Source organism: Muntiacus reevesi, chromosome 17 (genome assembly GCF_963930625.1).
Source record: "Muntiacus reevesi chromosome 17, mMunRee1.1, whole genome shotgun sequence".
Lineage (NCBI taxonomy): Eukaryota > Metazoa > Chordata > Mammalia > Artiodactyla > Cervidae > Muntiacus > Muntiacus reevesi.
This window is the reverse complement of record NC_089265.1, coordinates 24,321,216-24,344,566: the sequence shown is the minus strand read 5'-3', so window position 1 is coordinate 24,344,566 and position 23,351 is coordinate 24,321,216. Positions and strand designations below refer to the sequence as shown.

The window sequence follows — 23,351 nt, the reverse complement described above, 5'->3', positions numbered from 1 at the left end:
AGGAGTGAACCACCTATTCTTTATGGATTTGAAGAAGAAGAAAAAAGGTTTCAAACAAATGGCATTTCCAAATCTGGTAAGAATATAAAGAAATAGGAAAAAAAAAATGAACTGCAGAGCTGAATTCACCCCATGTGTTGTTTTTCTCAAGAGAATCAGTCAGTACAGTTCTGTATAAAGTCACTTCACAACACAAGCCCTTTTGAAGAATGGTGTCCTACTGTATGTTGGGCACTGATAAATAGCTCTGTCATGTTTTTTCTGAAGATGTACATTGACCAAAGTAAATTACCTGACCAAGTTCAAAGTCAGTGTGGGAGAGCAAAGATGTTACAAGGAAAGGCATTTGATGCCAGGTTGGTAAAGAACTGGGACCAGTTTTGCAGTCTACCATAGATGGTCTTTTGTGGAAATTCATTAAAAAAATTTTTTTTAATTATGAAAGTATTATAACACATTTACAGGAGACTTTGAAAATACAGAACCAAGTTACATATAGTTCCACTATATATTACAATTATTTTTTAAGTAGATAAATTAAGATTTTTAGTTGGTGTTTTAATATCAAACTCTCAAAAATTAATAGAATGAGTATATAGAAAAGTAGAAAGATACAGTAGACCTGAGAAGCACCATGAACCAATTCAACATAATTAAGATTTATACAGTTTCACACAACAGTAGAATACAAATTCTATTCAAGTTCCCATAGGCTGTAAACTAGGAGACTCTAGAATATATCCAGGGACATAAAACAAAGTGCAAAAATTTAATGGTCTAGAAATGAAATCATACAGAGTCTGTTCTCTTATCACTGTGGAATTATGTTAGAAATCAGTGTCAAGATATTTGAAAATAACCCACATATTTTCAAGTGAAATGTGACATTTACCAAGAGAGATCTTTGACTTAGACATTCAAAGTCTCAGTAAAGTTATTTTAGTGATATACATTTAGTGTTAGTCGCTCAATCGTGTCTAACTCTTTGTGACCTGATAGACTATAGCCCACCAGGCTCCTCTGTCCATGAAATTCTCCAGGAAAGAATGCTGGAGTGGGTAACCATTCCTTTCCCCAGGGAATCTTCCTGGCCCAGGGATCAAACCTGGGTGTCCTGTATTACAGGCAGATTCTTTACTGTCTGAACCACCAGGGAAGCCCTTTCAATAAAATTCAAAGACTGAAAGGGTGATTGCAGCAAAGAAAGATTTTAAATGAGAAATTAATATCAAATAAAAAATTAATATCAAAGATACTTTAAAAGCCTCATGTATTTGAAAATTAAATGTCTAATTTTACTTGATGGGTATATCTAAGAATGTGGCAATTCATTTTTAACAGTTAATGGACTTCCTGGGTTTTCTCTCATCTCTCCACTCCATACTTATACATCCAGGTTCCATTCAGTCACCTTATTAACTCTTGGGAAAGATCAGCAGTTATGAATGTATATGTCCTTACAGGCCCAGTAGGTAACTAGAATGTGTGTGGTTGTGTAATGGTCAGCATTCCAGTTCAGCCCAAGTAACTTCCATCCCCTGCTGCATTAATCTGCCAGGCTAATTTTCCAGTCCTAGTGATATGATGTCATTGTTCACATTAATGTCTGATATTAATAGTTTTAAATCTATCAGAAAACAATTATTCTATTCCCAATATTATAAAACTATAAAGGAAGCTAAAATAGATTTTATGAAATAGATGACGACTCTACTTCTGGAGTTAAATACTATGTTCCCTGATGGACTAGGAGCTTGGAGGAGGCTTGGTTAACCCCCTGAGTGTAGAACATCTTCTCAAAACGATCTTTTGAGAAAAAAAAAAAAAATCAGTGGAGAGAAAAACACAGTGAAATTACAAACAAGCATTACATATAAAACCCTTCATTCTCAATTGGCAGTGCTTAAGGCTGGGAAAGCAGCCCTGACCCAGAGAGATACTGAGCAGAATCACGTGCTTGGCTTCTCCCCTGTGTTTTCTCTACACTCACAGAAAAGAAGCAGTGCTTGATTTTCCCAGTTTCTGATATTGGAGCATTGATTATTGTATTTTGCTGTAAATATTTTGTGACCTTTTTTTTTTTTTAAAGTTTTTGTGACCTTTTTTACTTTCTGAAATGCCAAATCAATCTCCAGACTAATTAACACTATGGATTAATAGATTAATAGAATAGATTATTTAATACATTGAGTATGAATACTTTATTAAATCCCAACTGATTAGATGAAAACCTTGTCAACTTCATAGATGGCCAAAGAACAAACAAAAGACATACCTATAAAGTTTGAAAACAATTTTTAAAGTTAAAACATTTTGAATTGAATTCTTTTTTTTAAAGTATTTATTTATTTATTTTTGGCTGCATTGATCTTAGTTAGAGCATGCTGGCTCTTTCTAGTTGTGGCTCACAGACTTAGTTGCTCCAGGGCATGTGGGATCTTAACTCCCCAGCCAAGACCAGGGATAGAACCTGCATCTCCTATATTGGAAGGCGGATTCTTAACCGCTGGATCCATGAATTGAATTCTTGAGTTGAATACAATTTTTTTTGAGTTGAACAAAATTATTAAATGAACAAGAGATAAAAATCATCACACCATAGAGGTGCCTAAAAAAATTAAGATTATGATATTATTCCAAAGGGATGTGGCTGCCAGAATGTTGTCAATATAAACATAGAAAAATTAAAATAAATAGCCCCAAGGAGTCTTATCTCATGGGAATAAGGAAGATTATTCAACCTTGTCATTTCATAATAATCGTGCTAAGGGAAAATAAGCTAACTCCTCTGACTTTTTAATTGCAAACAGTTTTTCTCCCATAATAATGTTGATACTTATATGAATAGAAACTTTAGTTATCAAATAATTTATAAACTTTATAATAATGAATACCAAAAGACATTTTTGATGTTAAGATTTGATGTATAATGATACCAAAAGAAAAATTTTAATGTTAAGATTTGGCTTCTTAAACAGAAATTTTCTCTCTTAAAAATTTCACCTCATCTCTGTCATAACGTCCAATTAAGGTTCACAAGACTTGTTTTAAGAGGTTTTAGAACTTTTAGCCCAAGTGAGCCCCAAAGCAAGATTTATCTGTTATTCTTCATCTAATGTTGTATGTTATCAGCCTTGTTTTTCTTGGACATGTCTGAGGTTTGTTTAACAGAAAGATACACAAATTCAGAAAGAGTCCGACTAGTCACGTCATTTATACTGAGGAGATTTCACATTTGGGGATATATGTTTGAGAGTCTGTGGTTGTCTTCCTTTTACTTTTGGGTCAAAGCCTAGTCTAAATGTATTACCAGTACTTCTAATATTCCAGGTCATATATTTTAGAAGGATGTTTTGTTCCATGATCTTATCTTCCTTCAGGAGCAGAATACACTAAGGCCAATAACTGAATGTTTGGGGCCAATTTATGCCTGGTTTGTCCCATAAACCTGTTTGTTGGAATAAAAGATGGCTGGGAATGTGTTTGGTGTCCATAACCTTTACTAGCCATTCTGGGACTCTGTTACTCCTGGCTGGCCTTTTCTGTTTATTTAAAAATTCTTTATTTGGTTAGTTCAATAGATTTTCTGAAGTTTTCATTTCTCCTCAGTTTTCTTTTTTTTAAAAAAGCTAATTAATTGAGGTATTCTTGATACCTAAAAATAATATACATTTAAGGTGTACAACTTGATGTTTTGATAAATGAATATATCATGAAAAGATCACCACAATCAAGCCAAGTAGTGTATCCATCCCTTCTATGTATTTAGAGTGTGTATGTGTTGAGAAGATTTAAAATCTATGTTCTTAGCAAATTTCAAGTATAAAATGCAGCATTTTAAACTGTCATTATCATGCTGTACTTTCGATCTTCAAAACTCATTCATCTTGCCTAACTAAAACTTTATCCCCTTTCACCAACATCTCCATCTCCCCCCACCACCTGCCCCCCACCGCACTTGACAACCACTGTTCTGCTCTCTGCTTCAGTGAATTTTACTATTTTAGATTCCACATATAAGCAAAATCATTTGGTATTTGTCTTTCTGTGTCTGGCTCATTTCAATCAGCATGATGTCCTTCAGGTTCACCTATGCTGCCACAAATGGCAGGATCCCCATTTTTGTAAAGACTAAATAATATTCCATTGTCTGTACATACCACATTTTCTTTATCCTTTCATTCATCTAGGGACTTCTAAGTTGTTTTCATATCTTAACTATATTATGAATAATGCTACAATGGACATGAGTATATGCCTATTCAAGATTCAGATTTCATTTCCTTTGGATTTATACCTGGTAGTGAAATTGCTGGGTCGTATGGTAGTTGTTTTTAATTTTACAAGGAATCCTCATACTGTTTTTCATAATGCCTTCACCATTTCCATCAACAGTGCATAAGGCTCCCTTTTCTCTACATCTTCTCCCACTTATCTTTTTGATGATAACCATTCTAACAGATGTGAATGATGTCCCCTTGTGGTTTTGATTTGCATTTCTCTGATAGTTAGTGATGATGAACATATTTTCATGCATCTTTTGGCCACTTGTATGTCTTTTTTTTTTTTTTTTAAAAGGTCTACTCAGGTCCTTTGACCGTTTTTTTTTTTGTTTTTTTTTTAACTCTTGAGTTATGTGAGTTTTTAAATATATTTTGGATATTAACCCATTATCAGACATATGGTTTGCAAATATTTTCTTCCACTAGGTAGGTTGACTTTTCAGTCTGTTGATTGTTTCCTTTGTTGTATAGAAGCTCTATGCAACTTCGCTTGTCAATGTTTGCCTTAGTTGTCTGTGCATTTGCTGTTATGATCAATGAATTGTTGCTAAGATCAGTGTCAAGAAGCTTTATTCTCTATGGTTTCTTCTAGCAGTTTTATAGTTTAATAAAGACATATTTAAGTCTTTCATCTATTTTGAGTTAATTTTTGTTACTTGGTATGAGATAAGGGTAGAATTTCATCCTTTTGCAAATGGCTATCCAACTTTCTTAATACCATTTATTGAAGAGACTACCTAGTCCCCATTGTGTTCTTTGGGACCCCAAGGTCCCCATTGGCACCTTGTCAAAGCTTAGTTGACTGTGTAGGCACAGGTATGTTTCCAGACTCTTTATTCTGTTCCATTGGTCTATATGCCTGTTTTTGTTCCAGTTCCATACTGTATTGATTACTAAAACTTTGTAATATAGTTTGAAACCAGGAAGTGTGATGCCTTAAGCTTTGTTTTTCTTATTCAGGTTTTGAGTTTGAAAGTATTCCCTCTTGTCTTTTTGGAAGAATTTAAGAAAAATTGCATTAATTATTTGTAAAATGTTTTTTAGAATTCACCTGTGAAACCATCTGGTCCTGGACTTTTCTTTGTCATGAGGTTTTAGATTATTCCTTCAACATTTTTGTTTGTTATTGGCCTGAACTAGAAAAAGGAGAACAAACTAAGCCCACATTTTAGCAGAGGAAAGAAATAAGAAGAACTAGGGCAAAAATAAATCAAATAGAATATAGAAAAACAATAGAAAAGATCAACCAGATCGAGAATTTGATTTTTGAAAAGATGAAATTGACAAACCCTTAGCTAGCCTGAGGGGAAAAAAAGAAAGAAGATGCAAATAAATAAAATCAAATATAAGTAAAATGCAAATAAAATAAAATCAGAAATGAAAGAGGAAACATTACGATATATGCTTCAGAAATTAAAAAGCTTATAGGGACTGTTATGAACCTTTATGTACCAAAAAATAGGAAAACCTAGAAAAAATGAATAAATTCTTAGAAACATATGACCTTTAAGACTGAATCTCAGTTTTTATGCATTCAGTTAATATTTGTTGAACATCTACTATGTATTAGACAAGTTCCTAGGTATAACTTAGCATATAAAGTTCAAGGAACAGGCATTTGCTATTGAGAATTTATCATAATATTGAGTTTCTACTGCTTATAGTTGCAATGTATTTTAAGAACTAAGAGAATTTCTCCCAGTTCTGTAAATAGGTAATACTCTGTGGGCTTCCTAGGTGGCTCAGAGGTAAAGAATCTGCCTGCCCATGCAGAAAACATGGGTTCGATTCCTGAATCAGGAAGATCCCATGGAGAAGGAAATGACAACCCACTCCAGTATTCTAGCCTGGGAAATCCCATGGATGAAGGGGCCTGGCAGGCCACAGTCCATGAAATCGTGAAAGAGTCAGACACCATTCAGCAACTAAACAACAGTAATCTGTAGCAGTGGTTCTTAACCCAGCTGTACTGTAGAGTCACCTGGAAAGCTTTATAAGTGATACAAATATCAGGGCTCCACCGAAGACCAATTAAAGTAGAATCTCTGGGGTTGGAGCCCTACTATCAGTAATTTGTAAAAGTTCTCCTAATAATTTTAATGTGTGTCCACTGTTAGAACTTCAGAATTGTTCTCTACTGAATGGCATGATAGTGAAATGATGACATTTGTCTCCAGCAATCTAAGAATGTAGAAGCTAGAGTAATGAAAAAAAGAATATATTTTCTGGTAAAGAGATTTATTTATGTTTAACTTTTCTCAGGTTTTTATCAAATGACTTAATCTGCAATGTGGGAAGAAAAGTCATAGACACAAGCATGTCAGGATATAAAAGTAATGGTTTGCCACTGTACTCCTGTGAGCCATAGTGATAACCTTTCTGAGTAGTTCTCCAGTTGTCTGGTATTATTCAAAATCAAGAGAGCTTCCCTGGTGGTTCAGCGGTAAAGAATCTGCAGGAGACACGAGTTCAGTTCTCCTCTCCTGGAGAAGGAAATGACAACCCACTCCAGTATTCTTGCCTGGGTAAAAGCCATGGACAGAGCAGCCCTGCATGGCTGCAAAAGAATCAGACACTACTTAGCGACTAAAACCACCACCCACTCAATATCAACCTTGCCCAGAGTGGTGAATAGACTTAGTATTTTCTCAAAAATTTTTGCATTCCATTTTTAAGCCTATGGGTATGACTCTGTAAGCCTCCAGGTTGTTAGTGAATAACTAAGTTAATGCCCAGTAACTGGCGTGCTTTATGCAAATTCTCTGAGATCAACTTTCCAAACTCTATTTTGTTAAAATTTCTTTCAGCAAATTTTTAAAATTTATTTTTAATTGGAGTATAATTGCTTTGCAATGTAGTGTTAGTTTCTGCTGTCCGACAACATGAATCAGCTCTAAGTATACATATATCCCCTCCATCTTGTGTCTGCCTCCCACCCAACCGGATCTCAGCCCTGTAGTCACAGAGCACTGAGCTCCCTGTGTTAATACATCTGCTTCCCACTAGCTGTCTGTTGTATACATGGCAGTGTATATATGTCATTGCTGCTCTCTCGATTAGCCGCACCCTCTTCTTCCCCCATCCATGCCCACAGGTTCATTCACTACATCTTTGTATCTATTCCTGCCCTGCATATAGCCTCATTAAACTTCTCAATCATAGAGCTTAACTTTCCCCCTTCAGTTCAGCATCTGTCATTATCCCTGTCCCCCACCAAAGACTTCCTTAATTCTGTTTCCTCTGTTTGAGCCCAGTTTGTACAACAGAAAAGGGGAGTTTACCTGTTTTGCTCCGTTTCAACCACTGAGTGAGGGGGGAGGGGAATAGAGGAAAGAAAGGGTGCGTGTGTGTGTGTGTGTGTGTGTGTGTGTGTGTGTGTGTGTGTGTGTTTATGTGCTTGTGAGAGAGATTTAAAGAAAAGGGGGCATCACATATAACCCAGCAATCCCACTACTGGGCATACGCACCGAGGAAACTAGATCTTTTCGAAAGAGACACGTGCACCCCAGTGTTCATCACAGCACTGTTTATAATAGCCAGGACATGGAAGCAACCTAGATGCCCATCAGCAGACGAATGGATAAGGAAGCTATGGTATATATACACAATGGAATATTACTCAGCCATTAAAAAGAATTCATTTGAATCAGTTCTAATGAGATGGATGAAACTGGAGCCCATTATACAGAGTGAAGTAAGCCAGAAAGATAAAGACCAATACAGTATACTAATGCATATATATGGAATTTAAAAAGATGGTAACGATAACCCTATATGCAAAACAGAAAAAGCGACACAGATGTACAGAACAGACTCTGGGACTCTGTGGGAGAAGGGGAGGATGGGATGTTCTGAGAGAACAGCACTGAAACAAGTATACTAACAAGGGTGAAACAGATCACCAGCCCAGGTTGGATGCATGAGACAAGTGCTCAGGGCTGGTGCACTGGGAAGAACCAGAGGGATGGGATGGAGAGGGAGGTGGGAGGGGGGATCGGGATGGGGAACACATGTAAATCCATGGCTGATTCATGTCAATGTATGGCAAAAACCACTACAATATTGTAAAGTAATTAGCCTTCAACTAATAAAAATAAATGAAAAAATTTTTAAAAATTAAAAAAAAATAAAAGGGTGCACCAGATATTAAGAGCAAAAGAGAAACAAAGGGAGATATCAGAGTTACATACACTGGGGAATGAATTATTTACCTCGAGACAGAAAAAATAAGTATAGAACAATAAATAGCATCATATTTATGTGTGATCATCAGCCGAAGCCCATAACTACATATGCCAATTTCAAATAGCTTAAGAGCCAGCCCCTCCCTTGTCTTTGGAGTGGGACTAACTAGTCTAGATAAGAGATCCTTTCCTATGGGAATCAGTCAGCTACTTGGGAACGTGGATCTTAAAAACAAAACAAAACAATGTATTTCATTGTCTTTGTTAGAAGCTTTATCCTATTTTGTGAATTATCCTTTTTATTCTTTTATCAAACTACTAATTGTGACTCTTGGCCCTACTTTTTTCTAGCTGTATGACATTGGATGTGGGATTTAGTGACTCATTGATGATATCTTGAGCTTCCCAGGTGATACTGGTGGTAAAGAACCTGCCTGCCAATGCAGGTAGATCTAAGAGACCTGGGTCAGGAAGATCCCCTGGAGGAGGGCATAGCAACCCACTCAAGTGTTCTTGGCCTAGAGAATCTCATGCACAGAGGAACCTGGCAGGCTACAGTCCATGGGGTTGCACAGAGTCAGACATGACTGAGCGACTTAGCACACACACACTGTCATGTCATGTGGGCAGTGTTTGGAACAGATTAGGTGTTCAATACATATTTATACTCAAAGAATGTCTAAGGTGCCTTTCAACTCCACATCAAATATGTGACCCACTTTGCTGTAAGACACGAAGAGGAGTAAAAACTGCTCTGAATATGAATAGTTTCAAAGAAAAATGTGATTCTCCAGGCTCTCATTTTGCATCAGTCATCTGGGTGATATGGGCGGATTGAAGAACTTTTGTCTCTAGCCAAAATAATTCATAAATTCCCAGCTCCAGGGTTGTATGGGGTGAGGTTGTGAGAGTCCTAGAGTTTCATAATATACATTTTCCTCATGGGAAAGATGGAAATGTTGGACTTGATGTTGCTAAAACACATTTGTTTTTATTCTCATTCTTTGCCTCTTTTGGCTACTGAGCAAGTGTAAGATCATTTGCAAACCTTATGGCATGTGTGTATGTATTATAAAGTGCATGTCCTTCCTGCTGGTGGATCTCAAGCCAAAGGCAGCAGTCCCTCAGCCCCACCCCTTGCCCTCTTTCCAAGGAGACAAATGCATTGCAGAGACAAATACAACTTTGAGTAAATATGTGAAAGTAAACATGTCTGTAGAAAAGAGCCAAAGTTTCTTTCCTTTCGTAGCTATTTAATTTCATTTTAAACTTTTCATCTTTAATTTATTTTAGAAAGATTTTAATTGGGTTTCAGGGTCAAAAATTAGATCAAACATGAGGCCAAAATTTCTTTGTGACCTGAAATTATCTGTATAGCATTTCCTTCTGTTCTACACCTTCATCCCTTACCTTCCTTCGTTCCTCTCTCCTTCTTTCCTCTGTTCCTTCCTTTCTTCCCTCTCTCCTCTCTTCCCTCTTTTCTCTCTTCCTTCCCTCCCTCTTCCCCTCTCCCTCCTTCATTCCATTTTTCAAAAAAAGCTTGTGGAGTGCTAACATGCTTCGCTGGGCACTGGGGCTCAGAGATCACACAAATAAACAACAAAGCAGAAAAACAGATAGGCAAAAATACATTTAAAAAAATTGTTTTCCGAAAGTGACAAGCATCCTGGGTGGCTGCAGATCTGTGTCTTGATCCTTTCAACTGGGGGCCACGCTACCAACTCTGTGCCTCTTCTCCTGATGAGCCCTCTTCTTAAACGCCTCCCGCTGCCCCTGCCCACAAGCCCTCAGTTGTTTAAAGTTACTTCCAGCAGTGGCCCCCCAGTCTCACTTTGCTGTATTTCTAAGGCATTGTTTTCACCATTTTTAGTGGCTTTTACATAGCTTGACTTGTGTTATAGCTATTTATAAGACCCTGTCCTCCACTAAACTATGAGCACCGTGGGCATAGGTGTTATCTTGGCTTTCCTTTATAGCTTCCTATTTTGCACACAGTAGGTTCTCAGTCAAGACTGAATGAATTGACTGAATTGACTGTGGGGGCCAGAAACCTACTGCCATATTTTGAGAAGCTGGAGTAGGCAGGGAAGGCTGTTTAATTTTTTAATTAATTGAATAAATAATTTTTGGCTGTGCTGGTTCTTTACTGCTGTGCAAGGGCTCTCTCTTGCAGTGAGTTGCAGTAAGTCGGGGCTTCTCTCTAGTTTTGGTGCAAGGTCTTCTCATGGTGGCGGCTTCTGTTGTGGAGCACAGGCTGTGGAGCGCGGACTCAGTAGTTGTGGCTCGCAGGCCAAGGCTGTTTCTTGAATTCTCCCTTCTCCCATCACCCTCTTTGGACTCAAGTGGTCCATAATGACACCCCTCCTAAGACATCACCTTCATAGCTTACTTCTGTCTCTCATCAATTGGTCCCTCTATGTTTCTCTGTATTTAGTTTCCCGACCATGCCCATTAGTTGCTGAATCCTACATTGTACTGATATGTGTTCTATTTGGACTCATGGACTTCTTTACAACTAAATTATAGCTTTGAGAAGAGTCAGGGTAGTGCTCATTTGTTGTACCTTTCACAATGCTCGGCTTAGTACTGGTTCCCATTGGATGCTCAATAAATGTGTGAAGTGACTATGAATCAGAAAGCATTCTACCAAAGCTCGTGAACCCGAGCATCTTGCCCAGGGACTCATCTTCACTTTGAGATGGTGTGCTGTATATTGTCTCATTAGATTATCTGAGCAGTCTACTTGGAGCAGTTTCTGGTTTCATTAGAAGCTGGGCATGATCACTGTGGTTTCCAGTGTCATTGTTCTTGTGTTCTTCTCTTTTGATTACATGAGCACACTCCTCACTTTCATAACCCTAGCCCATATTTGTGAGAACTTGATGCTTTGTTGTAGCATGTCTGCCTTTGAAGACCAGGCAGAGATATGTAAAATCATACTTGTTTGGGGAAAAAAGTTGGCACTTGTTTTTCTAGTCATAATGTAGAACATACCAAACACTCATAATAGCGAATAAACCAATTGAAAACTCACAGGACAAACTCCAAAATTCAGTCTATAATATCCTCATGGGTCTGACTTTTAATTGAACAGCTTTGCAGACTCTGAGCTGCTGCTCAAGAATCTGTAAAAGTATAAAGACACTTTCCTTACTTCCCTGGGGTCAAGAGAAGAGCAAATATCCAGAGATGTCATCTTAGACTGTTTTCCCTAAACCTACATGGTTTCCATTTATATTGAATTCAGTCTGCACATGAAGTTATAGTAACTGTCTCTGTATGCATAAATCAGAGTTTCCAAGCTGGCAGAGCCTTCAGAACGTTTTTATAATGAAAGATTAGCATAGAGCAGAAGTGTTGAATTGTAAAACTAAGGTTACAAAAATACATTACCTATGCCAAAGAAACACTTTCACATCGAGGACTCAATCTTATGGCACTGTTTTTCAGGGTGAGATTCCATTACCCCCTCTTCAGTTTAAAATTGTTTTCAAAATGCAGCTTTTGGGCGCACTCCTCTTTTGGTTCTTTACGCCACATCAGAGTTCCTGGCAGATGGAGAAGAGCTGGTATGACACCAGGGCCATGTCTGTTCCCAGCCAGCTCACCTGATGGATGATGCCTGGCTGCATGCCTCCTTGTTGTTTGTTGTATTATTACAACATAAAGCATTTTCAAAAGCTGCATTTATCAAGTTGTCATAATAGTTTGGCTTGCATATCTAGCTAGCCAGAAAAAAATAAAAAATAAAAATCTCTCCCTTAGCACTGATCTGTTTGAGCTACGTGATATATCACATGCAGGAGGCAGTGCAAAACAATGACATCCTTCGCGGGATTCAGGGACATTTCAACTGAGTGCTTAATAGGGGAGATGTTTTTTATGTTTGCATTTGTTTGTCTCATAGCACCAAAGACCTCTGTCTCCTTGTTTCAAAGGCCCTTTTCCACAGGAGGCTGTGTGTGTGTTGAGAATACATTACTCCTAGAATTTTGGTGGCTTTGTCTGATGAAGGAGCTTTAACCTTAAATGGGAGGGGGCAAAAAAAATGAAGTTTGCTAGGAAGAAGGTCAAGCACATTTTTTTTAATATTTAAGATCAGTTTTTCATAGGCAAATGTTACCAGTTTAAACATTATTTGTTATGGATAGTCTTGTAAGTGAATTTCTTATTATTAGACAAAGGTGGTTGTCTGGGAGCACATGGCTGAGGGGGTTGGGTCCATAGAAGAGGATTCATATTCAGAGTCAATAAACATTCATTAATTTTTGTTAAAAATACTTCTATTAATATTGATAAACCACTAAGGATGCATACTAGAACATTTCTGTTATTTAGAGATATCGTATATCATGAATATATAATATAAGATAGTCATCTATAGATACTTTTTATTGGGGTATAATTGACATAAAATGTTGTACAAGTTTAAGGTATACAAGTTGATTTAACCCATGATACATTGCAGTATGATTGTTAATGTTTTCTATCATGTCACATAAATTATTGTTGCTTTTTTATATTGGAAACAATTAAGATCTAGTCTGTCAGCAGTTCTGAAGTTTATAATACAGACTTGTCTATCATCACTAAGCTGTTCTTTAGATCTCTAGGACTTATTTATCTACTAGTTGCAAGTTCATTCCCTTAAAAGACATCTCTCCAACTTCTCCACCTCCAGGATCCTGGTAACCCCCATTCTACTCTCTGTTTTTATGTAGATGCTTTTTGAAGAAAGGACAGTGTTGAATTGACTCCTATTTGGACCAAGTGTCACACAAATTAAGTTTCTACATAAACAAGGCTCATTTTGATTCTCATGAAGGATATTCTGTTTTAAACATAGAATAAAACACAGAACATTAAAGGATGACTTTTTTAAGCACAAGAGTGAGACAGAGAGATCTAAGGGGAAAATGAGAACTTGAGACTTAGGATGGCATGTCTTCTAACTCCTTTTCTCCCTCGTGCAAAGCAAGACCACTGCTAACCCTCTGTGGTGCATGCACCTCCAGTTCTAGTCCCTAGGTTTTCTGCATCCAGCTTGACCCATGGATTAGGACAGTGAGCTTCTGAGGATAGCATTACACACAGTGTCCACAGGTTCATATAACTTCTTTTTTAATGGTCAAGTTCATTGGTATCAAGTGTCAATTCCCAAAAGAAACGCTTATGATAACATGTCTGTGGAACGCGAGGAGCAGCCCAACTGTGCATTTGCACTTGGTTCTCCTGGGTTTTCTCAGAATTTGTTATTCCTCTTGAGGTCTTTGTAAAAAGCCCCAGAAGTGGAGAAGTATTTTAACTGGCTCCTAGGTGACCCCCTCCTGCTCTCTGGCTCCCATGAACACTGAAAGTTTCACTTGAAGTGAAGGAGGAAAGCAGTGCTCTAGTACTTCATGAAGCCCTGGCTGGGGCTCTCAAACTGTTGGTCTTCTCCAAATCAGGGTCATTTTCGGCCCCACAATCTAAAGGACCCAGAGTTGTTCTGGCGTGAGTTGCTGACATGGTTTTAGGCCTGTTCTCTTGTAAAGAGCACATAGTTTCCTTTTGGATGATTAAAAAAGAGAGAGATAAGCAGATGAACGCTCTTATTTCAAAATTATTTGCCCATGAGCCCATATTGGAAAGGCAGGAGGTACTCAGAGAATACAGTAACCTGTTCTTACTTAACGGCACTCTTTGGTTTTAGGTAATCAAAGGCAAAGCTTCACGAGCCTAATGTAAGTGTTATGGTCCTTAAGAACTCTGGTATTGAAAGTACATAATTACCAGATTTTCTTGAAATGATACACTAACACCAAGGATGAGTCTGGTTATTTCACCAGAAGAATCTGTTCACTTAGAGAAGAGATGAGAAGAGTTTGTAATTTAAATAGATGTATTTTATCAGATTTTTAAAATTCTTAATGAGAGATAAATCAAATATACCTTCCTCTTTTAAAGACTTAAGAAAGCAGGGACAAAAAAAGCCAACAGATGGCTAAAGCCTAGAAAGGGAGCTTTTTGATTTTCTATGGCAAGTCATCTCTTCTAAGATTGTTAAATTACGGTAATTGAAACTAGGATAACGTCAGGATTTTAAGTATTGAAAGAGTTTGAATGGTTTGTTCTGTGTTAATTGGAGACCAATAAAGTGTTCTTGAAGCCTATACTAATCCCATTATAAGTGAAATAAAGTTTGAATAATTCATAAGTAATAGCTTGTAATTGAGAAAAGGAACTTAAGTCAAAATTAATAAATGACTGGTTAGGGGTGAAGTGCTGATATCAATAAGGAAATCTCTGTTCAAATTTGGTTTCAAAATATACATTTTTTATATTTTGTTCTTTTATACTTGAACCAGTTTCTGATTCATTAATTGGTCCAATACTTAACTCACTAAATACAGTCCTGTAACTATTTCATAGTTTGCATTGAGCAGGCGCATTTACTTAAATCATTTGTTATTGATGGCCTATAACTTTCCTCGGAAACCATTTTGGACTGAAATTTCTAATGCTTGTTTTCCTTTCCAGAGGTGAATTTTATTTTGTTAAAATGTGAAGAAAATCATTCAGCTGTTTTATATTAACAGACTATTTTTTAAAGAAGTTTTAAAAGGGAAGAAAATATTTTTTACTGCATAATTCTCACATGAGGCTTTTGTGCCCAGATAAATGCCTTGGATGAAGAAATTCATGCTTGGCAAGAATTAAAATCCTTGTGGTGAAATGGTCACTTTGTTACTTAAGTAAAATTTGTATTCAAATTTAGTAAACTTGAACTGTTAAAAACTGCAAGTTTTTTTCACTAAAGTTCTTTCACACTACATTTTACTGAGGAGTGTGGCTCTCTTAGAGATGTTCCAAGTGTACAGAGTGTATCTAGGTGTCATTTACTCACTGGATTTCTCAGAATTGAGAAGCAGGTGATAGACTGATGTGGAGAATAAGATGCAGTGAACTCCTCAGCTCAGCCTCCCAGATTTGATCTATGTTAGTATTTTACACATCTTAAGTATATCTTGTTCCTTTTGTATTATTATTGTTTTATATACTTTGGCGTTAGGCAAACCTGAGTTCCAATCCCTAGTTCTCTCTTTTTATGTATATGATTTTCAGCCTTCTAGTCTTTCTCAGCCTCAATTTTCTCACCTATTAAGTGGGAGTGATAAAACCTTCCAGTTGATGGAAGAGGTAGAAATAATGTGCACAGAATACCTAATACTGAACCAGATAGCTATAGCACTCAGTGTACATATAGTAGAGGTTAGTATTAATATTATTGTCCACAATTTGGTAATGTCTTTTAATAATAAAGACTTTTCCAAACTCAAATATTACTGCTTAAATATCATTGTTTAGTCTCTCAGTCGTGTCCGACTCTGCGACCCGATGACCTGTAACCCACCAGGCTCCTCTGTTCATGGGGTTTCCTAGGCAAAAATAATGGGGTGGGTTGCCATTTTCTTCTCCAGGATTTAATATCATATTTCACTCAAATAATCTCTCACTCAAAAAGTAATACGATACCGTAAAAGGAAGACTTAATTTAGCAGCAGAATTAAATTATTTGCAAATCATGTTTAGGTGTTAGATAATTGCAGGATGTTCTTTAGAAATGATGGCAAGTGTTTTATTTACTGTCTTTGTTTTTGTTTTGCATTTGCTAAATGAAAAGCATTTAATTCAATCTTTTACATTGTGTACTTTTATCTCCTATTATCTAAGGATGCTTTTTTAAAAAATTATTGAACTATAGTTGATTTACAATATTGTGTTAGTTTCAGGTGTACAGCAAGGCATTCAGATATATATATATATATATATAAGAGAGAGAGAGAAAGGTGTTGATATAGATGCTTTTCAGATTCTTTTCCATTATAGGTTATTACAAGACACTGAATATAGTTCCCTGTGCTATACAGTAAATCCTTGTTTATTTTATATATAGTAGTGTATATCTGTTAACCCCATATTCCTAATTTACCTTCCCTCTGCCTTTCCCCTTTGATACTCATCAGTGTGTTTTCTGTGTTTGTGAGTATGTTATGTTTTGTAATTTTTAGATTCTACATATAAGTGATATCATATATTTGTCTTTATCTTATTTACTTCACTTAGTACAATAACCTCTCATTTTATCTCAAGGATGCTTTTGAAACAGGCATAGGTATTCATACTTTAAAATATCTAGGAAAAGGCTGATTTAAAGTCTTAAAGTAGGTATTTTTCTGCTTTTTGGTGGGGTTTTGTTTTATTTCTGTAAGCATTACCTCTATAATAACCCCTTGGTATTTGAAAACAGCTTGTGTGAGTTATCTCGGTGATCACAGCTTTCAGCCAGTTTGGCTGCTCAGTCGTATCTGACTCTGTTACCCAATGGACTGCAGCATACCAGACTTCCCTTTCCATCACCAACTCCTGGAGCTTGCTCACTCATGTCCATCGAGTCGGTGATGCCATCCAACCATCTCATCCTCTGTTGTCCCCTTCTCCTCTTGCCTTCAATCTTTCCCAGCGTCAGAGTCTTTTCAAATGAGTCAGTTCTTCACATCAGGTGGCCAAAGTATTGGAGTTTGTTTCAATATCAGTCCTTCCAATGAATATTCAGGACTGATTTCCCCCTTTAGGATGGACTGGTTTGATCTCCTTGCAGTCCAAGGGACTCTCAAGAGTCTTCTCCAACACCACAGTTCAAAAGCATCACAACTTTAGGCAGGGCCATTTCCAGATCCAGTGATATCTAGCTGACAGATGAGGAAGCAAAACCTGAGGGACTGAGAGACTTATGCAAGGGAAAGAGCAAAATTTATGACTCACATCATCAAACTCCTAGTTCAGATGTGTTTCCATTATTCCTTTCAGGGAGATAAGGTTAGGAAAATAAAAAGAGGGTGAAAAACATAGCATTTTAAAGTCTTCACGATTAATGCCAGAGCTCACAAGCAAGAAATCATCATTGGATCTCCTTTGTTTTAACTGCCTCAGTGATTCCCCTTTACCTACTGCAAAGTTCATGGCTAGAAGGCATTTTTATCTCCTTCAATTCCCTGTATACATCCAAAACTCCATAACTGCTTGAAAATGTAGAAACACCATATCTTTTCATTCCTCTGCATCTTTGCCTATGGTTTCTTCTCCACATATCTTACATCTCTTTTAATGTCTATTATATCTTTACATCTTTTACACAATTACTTTGTTAAATGTCTACATAATGCTTCTATATGTGAAGCACTGTTTGAACTGCATCACAAATATTAACTCAGTTACTCCTCATAATAATCCCAGGAGATGAGTACTATTATTCCATTTTAAAGATGACAAAACTGAGGTATAGAAACTAAGGAATAGGGGCAGGATTTCAGAAAGGAGACTCTGCTTTCACAGTGGTTACTTTTGACCACTACACTATGTCATATATGCTCCAGGAATTTCAAAATCAAAAAACATACCACATTCAGCCAACACTGATGTCTACATGGCATGCTACCAAAGACCTCCAGGTCACAGAATTAACTACCATATAAAATTTATCATAAGCTGGAGCCTAGCTCTCATCTTTTTAAACTTAGAAACCTGATATATTTTTCACAATCACACAAAGAACAGATCCTTCTATTGGAGGTAGACTCACAGTGACTTGGCCTGTGAGATTAATATTTAATTAAAATGCTAATTTATTCACTTACAATGAAAATGATTTATTTACTTGCATGTCCATAACATGAACCATACCTATTGCAACATAACCAGCCCCTCTGCCTCTTAGCAGTCATATAAAAAAAGACTGCTTTTGGCAAATGGCTTGATCAACATAGTATTATAATGAGGGATGTTTCTGGAATAAGCAAAAAACTCACTGGCATCAGGTAGGTTGGAATGAGGCATCTGTGCTGTGATGGCAACAAGCTGGCCAAGGGGATCAGGAGGATCATTGGACATTAGCCTGGGGCATTGTTGGGCAGGGTACTGACAACCTAGTATCTCTTTCATTCTCCTTTTTTCTGTGGTTCTGGCCATCCTTCTCTTTCCTTGGTCCCATTCTGTTATTGAGTGCATATTAATATAGTCAGTCTGGTTATAGTCAAGTCTTTAAGCCTAGGACCTTTCTATCTGTCTAAGATAGCCTTTGGGTAATCGTATTTTACCCAAAGGCTGAGTGCCAAAGAGTTGATGCTTTCAACCTATGGTGCTGGAGAAGACTCTTGTGAATTCTTTGGACAGCAAGGAGATCAAACCAGTCAATCCTAAAGGAAATCAACTTTGAAAATTCATTGGAAGGACTGATGCTGAAGCTGAAGCGCCAATACTTTGGCCCCCTGTTGCAAAGAGCTGACTCATTGAAAAGACTATGATGCTGGGAAAGAGAGAAGGCAGGAGGAGAAGGGGACGACACAGAATGAGATGGCTGGATGGCATCACTGGCTCAATGGACATGAGTTTGAGCAGACTCTGGGAGATGGTGAAGGACAGGGAAACCCGGCATGCTGCAGTCCATGGAGTTGCAGAGTCGGACACAACTGAGCAACTGAACAACAGCAATCATATTTTCAGATGACATTTTCTTTTTTGATAGTGTTCTGAAGTCCTAACACAAATACTATCTAGCATTTCTTACACCAAGTCAGAATTGTATGAGTAATTTTCTTAACAGTGAAGACTAAGTCATACTCATTCTTCTTTGTACTCCCAGAGGTAAATGCATTGCCCACCTCAGAAGTTCAGTCGATTTGTGTTGAACAAACAAGTAAATTGGAACAGTGGAGCATCACAGTTATGTGTGTAACCTTTGAATGGCTCAGTTTCAAATCTCAGCTCTACTGTTTACTAGTTGTGTGATTTTGGCAAGTTACTTAAGCTCCATGATCTTATCCATAAAATGGATCCGATAATAGTACCCTATCTCTTAGGGTTCTAATGTACAAAAAAACCTCAGAAATGTACCCGGAATTCCATAGTTATTTATTATTAGTATAATCATTCTCTCAGAATTTCATATTACATTTTACTTTTTTTTTAAATTGTGACTTATTTTGAAAAGAGCGGAGTACTGCTCTTCTTATACCATCATTGAATGACTCATCAAAAATTGATTGTTTCTGTTCACAAGAGTTCAGTAAAGTGGAAACTCCCTTGTATTGTTGGTGGGAGTATGTAGTAGTACAGCCTTTATGGAATACAATTTGGCTGTATTTATCAAGAGCCTTATAAAAGTTCATTTCTTTTAGTGTCGTAATTCCACTTTTAGAAACTTATCTTTTCTAAAGACATAGTCAGAAACTTGGATAGAACATACATGGACATGATTTATCAACCTCTATGTTGTAAATTACTTAAATGACAAGAAATGAAAGAGTGATTTTATAAGTTACACCACTTGCTGGAATAGTATGTAGCTCTCAAAATGATGTTTTAAAAGTTACTTAGTAGTGTGAGAAATACCTTCAAAAACTTTAAGTGGAAACAAAGCAGGCTATAAAATTGTAGAAGTACTGTTATTTCCTCTGAACTGGAAAGAAATTAATATATCAAAATAAGAGTAATTATCTTTACATGAGACAACAATGGGAGTATAGTTGGAGTCATCTTTCGTTTCTAAAACCTCTATAATGAGCATGTACTTTAGCACTGAAACTATTGCTCTAAGAATTATGACTTTTTGTATCCTTAAATGTGTAATTTTAAGAAATATGTTGACTGTTAAGTCTAATTTTTATCATATCAAGATCTGAGATCTATCATATTAGTGAAATCTATCTTTAATTTTGTATCAGAAATAATTGAGATATTAAGAAATAATTAACATTAATATTTTTCAGGAAGTCTTACATTAAAATTAGATTAAATACATACTCACTGTAAGTACAGTGGACTTCCCTAGTGGCTCATTGGTAAAGAATTTACCTGTCAATGCAGGAGTTGTGAGTTCAATCCCTGGGTTGAAAAGATCCCCTGAAGAAGGAAAGAGCAACCCACTGCAGTGTTTTTGCCTGGGAAATCCTTTGGACAGAGGAGCCTGGCAGGCTACAGTCCTTGGTGGTGCAGAGTTGGACACAACTCAGTGACTAAACAGCAACAGATCAGTACAGTAAGAGTCCCCTACATATAAGTAAGTTCTGTTCCCAGAGCACATTTATAAATCCAATTTTTCATAAGCCAGACATAGTTAGCTTAAGTGTCCAACTAACACACTTGACTATATAGTACTGTACCATAAAAAGTTTATAATACTTTGCACGCACATAATACACAAAAAAACAGACACAAGAAATAAAAAGTTTTTAATCTTACAGTGCAGTACCTTGAAAAGTACAATAGTACAGTACAACAGGTAGAATACAGGGCCTGGCATCTACTGAACAGCAAGGAGAGTTACTGACGGGAGAGGGAGAAGAGGTGGGAGATAGGGGAGCTGAAGTGTCGTCAGTAATAGGAGATGGAGGGAAAGCTGCAATTTCAGTCACGCCTGACATTGTTGGCACAAGTTCTGGTTCTTTGCTGGATTCAGTTCTATCTATCCTTTTGAAAGAAGAATCATTCCAGTGATGTCTGGATAGTAGTTCTTTTTTTCTCATCGTAGATGACACAGTAGCACTGGGTTGCATTCTGAATGACTGCTGCAACCTTTGTATATCATTCTATGTTCCAGTCCTCTGCCTCAAAAAACTAGCAGTGCCTCCTCAAATAAAGAAAATCCCATTGCCATTTACTCCATCATGACTCTGTCTGGTTCTTTAATTACTTCTTGTTCCACTTGTTTTTCTTTATCCTTTCTCTGGGCCTCCAATTCCTGGTGCTTCTTAGCAGTACCAGCTACATCTCTACTGTTTTTATGCTTCCTGACATCCTGGGCTTGAAATAAAGATACTCTACTACTGTACTCTATACAGTACCATACAGTTAAGTACCAAAAGTGCAACCACTTGTAAAGGATTTTCACATGTGACAATGTGCACCAGACCCATGAACTAACTTACATGATTGGCTGTGTGAACTCACGTTCACATCTTTGCACGTGTTCAACTTGAAGGTTCGTATTTAGGGAACTTGCTGTACTTATTTTGACAACTTTTGAAGCAAAATTAATACTTGGTTTCAAGTCTAGCGGAGAAGTCAATTTGAGTATACAGCTTCTTTAGGTCTGCTCTATTTAGTATTTGATAGTAACTCCTACAAGGGCATACTCAAAAGAAAACAGAGGCTCTTATACTGGTATTAAAGAGGAAATTGACTTTCTAAGAAAACCATTGAAATTTGGGGCCTTTCGTTGGTGGTAATGAGTTGTTTTTCTCCCCCTCCCCCAGGAGCTGTGAGGGAAGAAATATCCGATATAGAACATGCAGTAATGTGGTAAGCATTAACGTTCTATGATTGTGATAATGTATTTTTTAAGCCCTTAATAATGCTAAGCAGTCTCATGTATCCTAAGCAGATATCAACTAATTAGTATATCATGAAGAGTTATTTATTTCATGGTATATGGAGTATATACATTAAAAAATAGGTATTTTTAACATTCCTCAAGACAAACTTTTAATCACTTGGCCAGATTGAAACTAACTACACTATTTAAAAATAAGAACTGTGTTTCCTCTCTGCTTTCTGGCTTCACGTCTAGGTCTCTTGAAAGCAAAAAGAGAAATGAGAAAAGGGAAACCACTTGGGAATCATGAAATAAACATCAGTTCATCAAACTCAGATTTGATAAATTCATTCGTTTAACAAATACTGTTCAATACCAACTGTATGTGAGGCACTGAACTACTACAAGGATAAATAGCATGTGGTCGCTGTCTTAAAACAGCTGTGTTATGGTAACGGATGTAGCAGGAGAAGACAGATGCTGACAAATGTAGAAAGAAAGGGATTAAGTTCTTGTGAGTTAAAAGCAGAGAGAAATCTGAAGGGCCTTCTAGAAGGAGGTGATTTGACATAGGGCTGAGAAGCCTAGAAAGGCTGTGATTGGCCCAGACTGGGTGGGAAGGGATGACAGTCAGTCCAAGTGGAGGAGACATAACAGGCAACTTTGGAGACAGGAATATTGAAGGTGTGTTCTGAACACGAATTTAAATAGGACTCTGCTTAGCAGTATGGAAGAGAAGAATTGAAAGATATTTTAAGGTTACACCATGAAGAGATTTGAACATTAAGCTTCCAAGTTTATATTCCTTCAGTGACTAATGGAGGGTCACCAGAAGTTGTGGAGTGAGAATAGGATATTGTTGAGTTCTACTTTGGGAAGTTTAATTTTGTAATGATGTGAGGGATGCATTGGAACACGAAACAAGTGGAGAGCAAGAAGTAATGAGGGCTGAAAACAGGAGGAAATAGATATGAGAGATCAAAATTAAAGTCACTCTCTAAGACTTCCCAAGTGATTTAATTAGAGTGAGGAGTTGGAGTGGAAGTAAAGGAATGTTTTACGTGCATGTTTAGAGCTCTAGTGCTTCTGAACCGCTTTCTTAAAGAAGTTCTTTTTTTTTTTTTATGTTCGCATGATGAGCATCTTCCTTATTCTGATCTCAGCTCAAATGCCACCTCTTCAAAGAGGTTTCCTTGACTACTTTATCTAATATAGTTGTCCCATTGCTTGGCCCCAACTCTCACAATAGTCAATCAATCATATTTAGCTTTTTTTTTTTTTTTTGACTATGCAAGCTCTTTTTTGCAGAGTGTGGGCTTCTCTAGTTGTGGTGTGTGAGCTTAGTTGCCCTTAGGAATGTGGGATCTTAGTTCCCCAACCAGAAATCAAACCCATGTCTCCTGCGTTGGCTGATGGACTTTTAAACACTGGACCACCAGGAAAGTCCCTATCTTATTTGAGTACTTATTTATGTTCTATTCCCCAACTCTGGAATGTAAATTCCTTAAGCATAGATAGAGCCTCATTTACCTT

The 23,351-nt window shown here is 37.0% G+C and overlaps 1 protein-coding gene across 3 annotated transcripts in view; it reads left to right on the top strand.

Annotated features, from left to right (window-relative positions):
• Positions 1-23,351, top strand: part of ADAMTSL1 (ADAMTS like 1) — a 479,825-nt gene that overhangs the window by 52,788 nt on the left and 403,686 nt on the right. For all 3 annotated transcript variants that reach the window (XM_065908168.1, XM_065908169.1, XM_065908167.1), the window contains one exon: positions 21,760-21,805. In XM_065908168.1, the coding sequence (XP_065764240.1) occupies positions 21,760-21,805 (46 nt within the window). The remainder of the gene's footprint in view (positions 1-21,759; positions 21,806-23,351) is intronic.